Raw genomic sequence first — 12,123 nt, 5'->3', positions numbered from 1 at the left:
GAATCCTTTACGATAGAAGGGATAATTTATGGACCCATTTTTAATTCAGTTGGTCCCTAAGATACTACCTTTGGTAAAATCTGATGAACACAGTTAAAAAAAAATCAGGGAGAGGTATAGCCTAGAGAAAAATAAGTAAAAGGATGGATGCAAAATTGTATTTTTTTTTTCATTAAATCTAAAATACAGATGATTAAAATGGGACAGATTTTTACTTAATCCTTTTCTGAAGCTGTAAGGTACCCTTAACACTTGCACAGCTTTCTTCGAAACTTTTAATATCACAGGCCTTGACACTTCACAAACTTCCTAGGCAAGTTTATCTAAAATGGTTGGCAGTTGTTTTAAAATCTTGTTCCAAGATTTATTTTAAATAAAATTTCATAATGACTATGTGGAAAACCTGGTAAGTATGTCTTGCAAAATCTACTAACTGTTTTCAGGAACAAACCAAGTTGCTCACAGCTCACCAACATCTTCCACCACTGTGGAAGAGGCAGGCAAGTATTTTGTCTCTTCAGCTGGTCATGACGGAAATTTTGATAGACTGATACATGTATTCACTAACAAAACACCCATGTTCTGATTTACTACCCTGAATCACCTACAGAAAACCTTTCAACAGCAAAGTTTATCCAAGTGCCAGTGAGGAAAAACCAAAAATAATGAACAGAGATTAAGGCCCATATGCTAGAAACAAATAGCATTTAAAATGCTGAAGATAATATAAAATATAAAAAATTATATAAATCAAGAATGTGATGCAAGTACAGAAGATCTGGCTTGTTTGCTTAGCATGCTTGAAAAGGAGTGATATTTTGCAACTTTAGTCCTGCAATTATCCTAAACAAGAAATTAAAATAAAAGAGGTACATTTACTCTTCTGATGAAAACTATTCCTATGATATAAATGCTTGTTACAAATGACACCTAGCCGATGGCTTTAATGTTATACTAAACATGCCAAACTAGCAATATCTTTGGCAGTGAGAGAATTTAAGGATGAGATTATTAATCTACTAACATCAAAGTAATTTCTTTTGTGTGCAGTACATACATTTCATTCAAACATATTCCATTATATTTTCCCCACCTCCTCTAGGATTATGAACACAGTACCTACACTGTACACCTTGGTTTTTATGATTTTATTCAAGAAGCTATTCTTGATTCTCTCTTAGTCTTCAAATTAATTTAAATTTGTAAGCCAAGATAAACAAAAATGTCTGGTTTGTGACCAAAGTTAAAATGCTGAACACTTAGAGGAGATAGCCATTGGTTCATGATAAAATAGGACAAGTTCAAACTCTTAGGTTAAAATACAGCCATAGCATAGAATTATCTATTCCAAAATTAATTTTTCAAAATATAATTCTCTGAATATGTTATACATTAAATATTGAGGAAAATTTCCTTGGAGCTACAATTTTCCAAGAACACTAATAAACTTCATTAAAGAAGTAAAACAAACCACATAGTATCTGAAGACAAAAAGCAGAGTTGGGGTCACCTTACTGCAGAGTAGCTTTACCACCACTAAGATGCAGGTTTCCCCCTTAATCTTGAAAAATACGTTCCTATTTACATACAGTATACACACAGTCGAGGCAATTGATTGTCAACACGTGACAAATGTATGCACCTACTCACACACAAGTAAACCTCACATGGTGAGAAAAAACCCTGTCCCAGTAAACTCCAGTATTCACAAGTAGTGCAAATAAATACTTTGTCAGAAAACTTTTTTTTTTCTCACTAGATTGATGACTTTAATTACGTTAAAGCTAGCGGGAGTGTGTTGGAAATGCATTTAAGACCAACACACTTGCAAACTACAAATACTAGATCTAATGCTTACTGGCTGCAACATGATGTTCAGCATTACAGAATGAAGTATGCTGTTAAAAAACTTCAAATTCACGTCAGAAAGGGTGTTCAAAGAAAACTGCATTTAAAATGGACAGTGATACTGAAGTATCCATTTTATGAAATTTTCCAAATGAAAACCAAAGGGATAATACAGAAATTGAAACGGTCATTTTGCAACATTAATTTTAATAGGTATTTTCACTTCATCACTTTGCTCTCTGCCAAATGAAAATACGGTTCACCTTTCAAACACCTTTCAACCAAAAAGCTGCTCACAATAAATCCCTGAAAAGTATAATCAATCTAGAGTTCGCAATCCCAACATTTTGTATTTTCTTAAAATGACAAAGTCCAAAAAAAAAGTTACAAAATGGCAGCATATTGTGATGTGTATCAAGGAACATTTCATTTTTCCCTACTGAAGTATACATCAGAATATAGAATCTACCCTTCCCCACCTAAGAATTGCATGTATGTGCATGCTTGCACATATATGGAGGGGAAAACCATAGTGTTCTGCTTCTTGTCCTTTTATAATTCTGCAGTCGCACTCAAAACAGTGCAGAAATCTACATCTAAATCTAGTGCCTCCAGTACCAAATGTTCTAAAAGAAAAGACAGCAGAAGAATTTAGGATAAGGAGGTTTGATTTAAGTCTAAACATTTGTCACAGGTGTCAGAAAATTTAAGTATGTTTTGTATTTTGTTTAGTATTTAGCATATATAATCAGAAACCCAGCAGATTATTCCCTCCAGCCCTATCCCAGACACTTCTAATTTTATTTCTGCCACAGCACTTTGGAATGCACTGAACATAGTGTATAAAGATTTGCTATGATCTTGCCACACCTTAGAATGTTTGAGACACATCTAGCAGCAGTAATGATAAACATGATACACAGCACTGCAGAGCCTCCTACTACAGCTGGTTTGTAGATACTTGGGATGACTTCATTAGGAAGGTCAATGTTCAACAGTACTTGGCTGAAAAACAACAAAACGAGCTCCCACAACTGAAACACTGCACTGAAATGGTAATTTTTGAGAAGTCACTGATGTACCACATCAGCACATAGAAACCATAATTTTTTTTACAGGGATAAATTTGAACTCTTTTTAAATAGACTGATATGGAGTAGGTATATATACACAAGAACAAACCAAAATACAATGAATGAAACCATAACAAAAGGCACATGATCAAAATGAGAAGTGTAAAACTAATTTAAAAGGTAGTTTGACTGAGGTTTTTGACAATTTGAATTTACACATGTACATTTGACTTCCCTACCTGAAATCAGTAAAGCAGTCTCACTTTCCTGAAATAGTTGTTCTAGTGTGGGACCTCACAGAAAAAAAATTGCTTTTAAAAAAAGGTTGTAAAATTTGACCTGATGCCAATTTAAGTGCCCTAAAACTTCTGGAGAAATACATCTATTGGCAAATATATAAAGTAGAGAACCTTGCTAATGAACAATTTTACTTTTTAAAATACTAAAATTAAGTCATTCTTAGAAAATTAGCTGACACTCCTGACCTTTTCTTTCCCAAATATTTAAGCAAACTTCCTTTCTGATAGTCTCTACAAAGTATAAACTTGGTACTTCCAGTCATGACTTACCAATTGTCTCCACTAGGAAAATTTTATTTTATAAAGAAGATTTTAACGATATATAGCTTTTGACATTTTTACTGAAACGTAAGCCTTGTAGCTTCATCGCAGCTTTGCATTAGTTCCATCTGTGCATGACTGGTGGTCCTTAAGAATTATTTTCCATTTAGAAACTGTCAGGTTTTCCTTCTGATGAGTCTATTCACTCTTTACCTGAGTTTCTACATCAGATGCCACTAAATTCACTTTATGAATGTATGATATGAAGACTCAGCTACCAAAGTGACTCATCAAACCACAAAAAAAACCTTCAAATATTTTAATGAATTTTAATGTAAATTTGAAAAAAAATCTATTTTAAATAAAGCTTAAAAAAAAATCCCCACCAAAATCAACTATCAGCAATACCACGCCATGTCATTCATTGTTCTGAATATCTTAAAAGTCATTCAAAGGCAGCCTGCTGTTTGTAACTGCTTACATTTATCCTTCACAGTGACAGGGAAACAAAGTGCCCACATAAAAATTGTAAATCTTTCCTGAAGGTTTACAGTTTTTAAACTTCCAGGACATCATACAGGACTTAAGCAGAAAGGATGAACTTTCCCCTTTTCTATCAATCAAAAAAGAGATACAGAGAGATGGAGAGAGAATGACAAATACTCTCCAGAGTAACCAGAAATGTGCTTCTAAGCAGTGTCCTCTGACATAAGTACCAGCCACTGCCCACACACCACTCATATACATTTGCACTTGGCTCAATGGCACGAGTTCTGCATTTTCTAGAGCAGGGCCAATCCACAAAAAATAAGAGTTAAAAAAAACTCAAAAGATTATATATTCCAAGGCAATGAAGTGTGATCCTTCTGGGAAAAAAAAAATGGACTGTCAGTACCCCTTTGCACAAACGGCATTGCTAGAAAAGCATTTCACATTGAAACTTCAGTGTTCCTAGCAAAATATTGTCTCTATCCCTGAGACAGCACCTTGAGAGTACGGTCTGTCTGAACTATAGGATTCCTCAAATGACTCCATCATTGAATTCAGGGACATTGAGAAAGTAGCTGAAAGGAGTGGGGGTGTCCCAACAGCCACGGTACAAAAGACAGCAGCCTGAGAAATACTCTTTACCCGAATACACCTTTCAATTCGGTGATCAGCACCTCACAACAGAAACAGCAACAAAAAAATGAAGCAGAGCTAGCCATTATTTCCTGGGGAAGTAGCGTTTCTTTCCCACTTACAAACCAAATTGCTTTAACAGCATGGTGGTATCTAACTTTTAGTCTAAATGCAGAACGACCCTGTGTCCTGGAGGGGAAGACATGTAACATTACAAATGGCTACAACGCCATTAGAAGTGCATTGTAACCTACATCATCAACCTAGAATCCTGTCTCCGAGGGAATACAGCTTCTTAATATGCATGTCTCAGTTGCTGAACATCAAAAGCTTCTGGGATGAGAGACTGGGGGCAGTCAAGAAAAAACTACCCTCATTTAATGAAAAAAAGTGCTGTAGGCAGCCAGGAGCAGCAATGACAATCCCCTCCCCAGAATTGATTGCACAGACTCAGAGAGGTCCAAAGTCACACTAGAATCTCTGAGGCACTCCTGGTTCTGAGAAGGACAAGTCGGGATCCAGTAGTCTTTGCAGTACTGTAGACCGAGAAAACAAACCCGTTTCTATTTCTTAACAAAGCCAAAGCATCATCTCATAGGGATCACATTCACCATTTCCGCCGGTGTCTCCAGTCTCACAGTGTTGAAATGGGACTGATCAGCCTACGATGGATTGCACATCACCCAAAGAGAAAGGAAGGCATGGAAAAAGGCATACAGTACATTATATACTGCTTCACAACCATGTTTACAAGGGGGAAGGAGGATGAAGGTGAGGGAAGAATTATTGCTGTTTCAGTAATACAGTATGATAGCTAAACCAAATGAAACGAGATCACAACAGTCAGTATTTTCACACCGTGGGATGATGGTTCATGGTTTGCCTAAGGACGAACTTGCCAGGGATTAAGGGGGAAGAGGGAATACTAAGGAAGGGAGTCAAAGTTACACCTGGGATATCAGCTGCATATTGAAACTTGGAGATCGAGACTGCTTGGTTAGGGGAGCTCCTGGGGAAAGGAGATCTTTACCTTCCCCAGCTTGGCCTAGCCGGTCCTCCTGTAGGCTGATAGTTGAAAACCGATTGGTGTTGCCAGCAGCTAGACTGGTAAAACCCTCTGTGCCAGCTCCAACACTGGAGCCTGCTTGACTGCCATTCACATAGTCAAATGATTTACTGGAGGAAGCACTGGCGGTCCTGATCAGGCCCAAACTGTTGGCTTTTGGCACCACCTGCCCAGCGGGCAGGCTGAGGTGTTTCTTCGTAGGTGTCATCTCAATTATATCTCCATCCAGGTCAGAGGATTGGTGCGTGTACTGCTTTCGAGCTACTGAATCCCGAGGGCTCTCACTGGATTTTGCTGCAGAAGAGGTTTCTTTCTCCTTAGTGGAACGCCCACTTGCTGTTTTCCTTAAGCTGCTCTTCTGGGATACAGAGGATACAGGTTTTGTCCCAGCTGGCTGGCTGCTGAGGGAAGCTCCCGATGAAAATCCTTCATCAGCATCATTAAGGTTTACAGACTCCTCTCTTCCATTTACACCTTCAGTATCTATTAAAGAAAAAAAGAAGCAACCAAAAAAACCCCAAACCAATCAGAAAACAGAGAATGCATTCAAGTTACCTGAAGACAAAGATGTGCACAGAATGTCAAAATAAACCTCATTTGCTAATCCACTTGGATTCCATTTGCTTAAATTTTTTTTTATTTTCAGCCAATTTTCCTGCCATATTTAGCAGAATAACAGAGTCCAACAGTAAGTGCTCTCTGAGCTCGGCCTTTCATCTGTAATACTTTTATCAGTCAGAATATTGGTCCCAAACTTTGTCTATAACAAGAATTGGGCCCCATTTGGCTAATTTATTTTAGCTTGGTCTGCAGATACTACTACCACCCATTCTCCTACTACATGCTGTTAAAAAAACCAAACTAAAACAAACCTAGAACCCTTTCAGACTATTTTTATCCTATTTTGAGGCAAGATCTAAGGATCTCTTTCAGTCAAAGTTCTGCTAAGTGCTCAGTAAGCTTCAGATTTAGGCCACTTCCTAGGCTAACAATCATAATGTTCCAACAGAGGTAGAAGGCTTCTCTTGTGTGTAGCTCGCACTATGAACAACGTGACCATACTTTCTATTGGAGATTAACCTAATTCCTAGTTCTCTCTTTTCCAAAATTCAATCCTCCTTGAATTTACAGCAATCCCATCCAGGTGTTTCTACCATATTTGTTTTTATCTCAACATCGACATTTTTCAGAGAAAAAAAGGCAACTCTTCATTAAGAGAAATTAAATCTCTGAAACACTTTATGTTATAGAAGAGGCACTGTGCTTTTGACTGAAATCTAAAAGGAAAACAAAAGCATTACAGTATTATTTCTTAAATCCTTATTTTTAGGTTTATATATTAGGGCTGCACACAAATACTTTTTATCTTTTAATCTTATTCCGGCTTTTTTCTAAGCTCCATGTTCTCAGAAGTTATTGTTTCAGTAGAAAACTGAGCAGCATTCAAAATTCAAAACTAAAAATGGAGCAACAGTTTTTGCTCCATGTATCTCATTTCAGTGAGAAAAAGGCATAAATTTTCAACATGTTAGCAAAAAAGGAGTTACTCAGGTTATAAGAATTTTGCCTTTCTTTGTAAAAGCTGCAGAGTGTGATTATTTGGAGAAATACAGATCCAGCCCAGCTAAAGCCACTGTGGTGCTCTACTGTTAAGACTGTTGAACCCAGCTTGCTGCCAAGCAAATATGTTTAAATCTTTTTTAGAGAATTGGAAAAACATGGTGGCAAGTATCTGAGAGAGTCTAACATTTGAGTGGAAGCTCATCCTCTCTTGCTGAGTGTTAGCTAAAGAACATTTTACATCGTGGCAAACAGAACAGACAGAAAGCTTTTGGTGTTATTGCAGCTCTGCGTAGCAGGAATATAGCCTAATCCCATTTCATATTTCTGAGGTGTAATGCAAGCCCAAAACTTTTCAGGGAGGTTTCATTACTCTGCTCTACATTTACTACTTCTTTTCAGGAAACTTTGCCCTGGAATTACCATTGCTGTATATCAGCTTACAAAAGATATTTAGACATCTCCAAATCAAACCACTCTCAGCCTCTCTCAAAACAATGCAATGAGAGATGACTCTGTAGTTTTCAATAGTTGTATTTGACTCATTGGCCTCCCAGAAGCAGAAAAATAATATAGTTCATGTTACTGCAGTCTTTCTTCCTTGGTTAAGCCTTCTGCCTTAGAAAAAGAAGGTCCTTAGCTTCCCAGAGCAATTATTAAAATGAAGGGTGCATTACTTGCTTTAACTTCCTGTAACCATATTTAAAATGCACGTACCTTCCCCACTTCCTGACCACCCTACTTGGTAAAACTAGGCCTTCCTCTTCTTGACACATACCTGTCTATTCTTAAACTAGACAGTGATATATTTTATCCACAATCCACACTGACATTCCCCCCTCCAACCTTCCCACACACAATCAAAGGTACTGATAAAAATCAGACATTGCTGGAACATAACCAAAAGCAAGACCACTTTTTCAATTAACCAACATTTATGTTTCTTATATAACCATGCAAAGCTGGGTGAAAGCATGTTCAGTTACAAGCAGCAAGAGAAGCAGCTGAAGCCCCCTCTCAAGCCCTTCTTATTCAATAGAAAGATGTGGAACTTATAAGAAGGTGTCTCCAGACAACACTGCTAAGATTTTTATTATTACAAGAACATCAGTAGTTTTCAAAATTTATGTTAAAGCATTGCTGAGTAAGAGGATGCTGAAGCACATGTCCTATTCAGGGACTGTGAAGCAATCATACTGAAAAAGTGGCATTTTATACATAGGATTTAAAGATAAGACTGAGAGGGGTTGTTGCAAGCTTTTGGATGCTGCAACTATACAGAGGCCCAAGCTGCTCAGCAGTGCTCAAAAATGAAGAAGATAGAGAAGATAACATGCAAGAGAGTTTCTGTCTAGTCAGACCCACATACCTAGAGAAGTTCCCAATGGGATTAAAGTAATTCAGCAAATACATTCTTTTCCTAATACATCTTATTTTTCCTCTAAAAACTGCCCTCAGAAATAATAAAAAATGTTTTGAGTCCTTACATACTCTGGGAAGGAAAACAGGATGATGTAACAATGAAGTTTTCTCTTTTTTTGGTTTGTTTGTTTGCTTTTGGTTTTGTTTATGTTCCAAGAGACCAATAAGACAATTTCAAAAGGAAATAAAATCTAAAAATCTTCTCCCTTCCAAATACTCTTTATTTTAAGGCTAAAAGATAAATAGACAGTGCAACCCAACAGAAATCATATCCATTGCACTACAATGTCTATTCAGGACTCTCACTGTTCCTTATCAAAATAAATCTGTCCTCAAATAATTTGCTATTTGTGCATATACAAAACTAGTAGTTTAGATACAGACTTAATGTTCTCCACTGACCCAAAATAGTGCACAGAACCACAGATGCACTGACCCTGAAACAGAATAGCTTGCACTGCATTACTGAGTCATTCCTGAAGTCTTATCTTTTTCTGCTTAAGAGGTCAAAACACTGATCTGAAGGAGGGGATTTATACACCTTTTTAAAATTACTTTTAGCATGTTTATCCTTCCTATACCTGAAGACTGAAAAGTCACTAGAAGTGATCAGTCTCTACTTGTGCTGTTTGACATCAAACTGGTATCTGCAAGAGGGAATTTTCTGGCTGAAGCTTTCTGTGAAATCAGCATCAGAAAACAAACAGACGCTTGGATATACATCCACAATTTTATCTTGATATTCAAGACAAACTCCTTTCCTTGGCATTCTTCCAGATGGTATCAGCTGGAAAATTCAGTTTGATCAAGAATGTAATTATACATTGCTGATGTTACAGAAGTAAACGGTATTCAATCCATTTGTATTGAAGCAAAGAATGTGGAATGATGCCTTATCAAATAATATGCCAAATTATTTCAATGGCTTCAAACAAGACTAAAATGCATCATCTTTATCAACTTCTCTTCCCACTTGCTGTCTGTCCCAGAAGGTTCTCTGCAGCTCAGGACTTCTCTATATCCTTCAGGTCATGCACATGCAAAGAGGTATAAAACAGAGTAAGATCAAGTGAAAAGTGAGTTTAAGAGAAGACAGGATCATTTACTGAGCATGCTCAAATTCATAATGCACCAAGTAGATTAAAAACCTGCACTAAATATTTTTATACCACTCTCTTCTACAGAAGCATGAGATCTTAATTATTGCAGGATAGCAACTTTAAGTGTAATGCTTCTGGGATTCTACAATTAAGTCTCCAAATTCTCCAGATTGTTTCCTGAAAAACAAATCTGAAGAACAAATGTAGCTCATATCTGAATGTGCAAATAAATCTTATTTATGATCAACCAATGTCCTTATAGAGGCTGGAAACACCAAAGTTCACACACAGAGAAGAAGGCTTAAGATAGGAGAGTACTTGAAAATATGTTCAGCTAAATCTGTAAGAAATTAATTCTCATCTCTGAGGAGAAATCATTATTCAAGTTCAGTACTTCAAACTATGTCTTTCATCAAGGAAATCCTCTTTACTCAAAAGCAGATGAACTTAAAATTCTATCACCTACTCTATCTGCTATTCTTGGCTGCCAAGCAGACCTCTGAAGCCCTACAGCATTTGTGTGGCCAGCACAACTGAGAAAGAAAGCAGTAATTGTTTCTAGAAGTTTTTAGAAACATGACAACCTCATTTCTTCCTGATAACACAAGCACTTTTTTGGTGCTTGTAGAGCAACCAGTTCTAAATGAGTTGTACATATATGATTTTTCAATGAAAGGATGACTGACAAATAAAACATCAGTAATTGTATACCTGTTTTAGATAGGCTTGACTTTCAATGGCAACAGGAGACTTCATTCTTGAAAATTTAAGAACTGCAGACTAACAAGACACTATTTTAACTAAAATGGAGCCAAACCCATTTATACTCTGTACTGTCTACTTTTCAGTGTTAGATTCATGTTCATCTGGTGCATATTTTTTCTTCTTAATATCAGATTAAACATGCTCAGTAATAGAGAGTTTCCAAGCAATCCCAAAGCTCTTGGATATTACCCCTGTCTTTTTTTTTTTTTTTTTGTGCCATGCCAAGCAGTGTTTCACCACACAGATGCAAGCCCCAGGCCAGCCCACATGATAACAAAAGGTAGTTCCTGACCTGATGTTAGGTATACAGGGGATGTGTGTATTGCAAAGAAAGCTAATACACCCTGGGATAGCGGAAACACACGCTAGAATGGAAAGAAGTTCTGCTTGGGGATAGGGAGCCAGGATCCTCCTCCAGCAACTGCCTCACTGACTTCTGCCTCCTCATCTCTGTCCTACCCTCTGTTGTGGCTGCTGCCAAGGTGGGCTCCGGGAAGCCATGCTCAGGGGTCCTGCGCATCAGCACCTCCCCCTCTTGCTCACGTTTGATCCCTAGGTCTGTGGAGCCGTGTTGGATCGGTGAGCCAGGAATGCTTGAGTCAGCCTCGATTGAGAAGTCAAAGCCATCTGGGATTCAACATATAACATTTTAGTGCTTTTCTATTCTTTTCTTGGCATTCCAACCCAGGCAGGGAAAATAGAAAGTTTATGCGGACGTGGAACAAACACAAAACACTGCCCATGCGTAGTTAGAAGTGGTGAGAACATCCACAGAAAGGGACAGGTGGGCTGTACTGTAGACAAGAGACCAGCAAATGAGTAGAATGGCTGAATATAACTACAGTGAAGACAAACACGACGCAGAGTCCTGAAATCAGGAGACAGCTACTTCTTGTCCTGGACATCCTGATTCAGCTGAAGACCAGAGGTCATCAAATCCTCTTGCACGTGACCAAGAAAAATAAAAAATAAAAGGGAAAAGAAATGTACCACAGGAAAATATGCAATTCCTGTTTTCAGACTTTTTACTCTCAGTTGATTCTTATGTTATTCTCCTTTTTACCTTCATTGATTTATGCAGCTTTTTTAAACTAATATTTTATACATGAAGTAACAAAGCTTTAAAAGCAGACAAAGTGATTTCAAAGCAAGTTTTTTGCTACACATACACTGAAGATGTCATCACATCAAGGTAAAGATCGCTACTTTTTTTTTTTCTTCATACAATCAAGCACTTCCATATGATGCAAGTACTCACTGAGGAAAGACTAATTCTAAACTATCCAAACCTATTTTATAGCTCCCCAATAAACTGGGTCATATGATGGTATGTGTGATGTTCAGTTTGTCGCTCTCCCACTGCCATCAGTAGCTTTAGGCAGCTGGAATCCTATTAAAGGTCTAGATGTTAGCATTCATTCCCTGAGCTATTTACGATTGGAAGCAGTTGAGTTTTAGTGCTGATTAAAACAAGAACTCAAATTCTAAGCCACACTTTACCCCTACAACTTCACACAGTGTTACACGGAGAAAAAAGAAGTCTTATTAAACATTTTCCAGTTTCTCCATTTCCTCATCTACCTCACAGTTTATCACAAAATCAAAAC

At 37.4% G+C, this 12,123-nt stretch overlaps 1 protein-coding gene across 6 annotated transcripts in view; it reads right to left on the bottom strand.

Moving 5' to 3' along the window:
- Nucleotides 1-150: 150 nt before the first annotated feature.
- FAM126B (family with sequence similarity 126 member B) overlaps nucleotides 151-12,123 on the bottom strand; it is a 48,516-nt gene continuing 36,543 nt past the window's right edge. For 4 of the 6 annotated variants that reach the window (XM_038142360.1, XM_038142357.1, XM_038142361.1 and 1 more), the window contains 2 exons: nucleotides 10,976-11,143; nucleotides 151-6,152 (listed from right to left, as the gene is read on the bottom strand). In XM_038142360.1, the coding sequence (XP_037998288.1) occupies nucleotides 5,548-6,152; nucleotides 10,976-11,143 (773 nt within the window). In that variant the 3' untranslated portion in view covers nucleotides 151-5,547. The remainder of the gene's footprint in view (nucleotides 6,153-10,975; nucleotides 11,144-12,123) is intronic. The other 2 variants (XM_038142362.1, XM_038142363.1) reach the window with 2 other exon arrangements.

Source organism: Motacilla alba, chromosome 7 (genome assembly GCF_015832195.1).
Source record: "Motacilla alba alba isolate MOTALB_02 chromosome 7, Motacilla_alba_V1.0_pri, whole genome shotgun sequence".
In the NCBI taxonomy this organism is placed as follows: Eukaryota; Metazoa; Chordata; class Aves; order Passeriformes; family Motacillidae; genus Motacilla; species Motacilla alba.
Note: the sequence above shows the minus strand (reverse complement) of the source record. Positions and strands in the feature narration are given on the sequence as shown.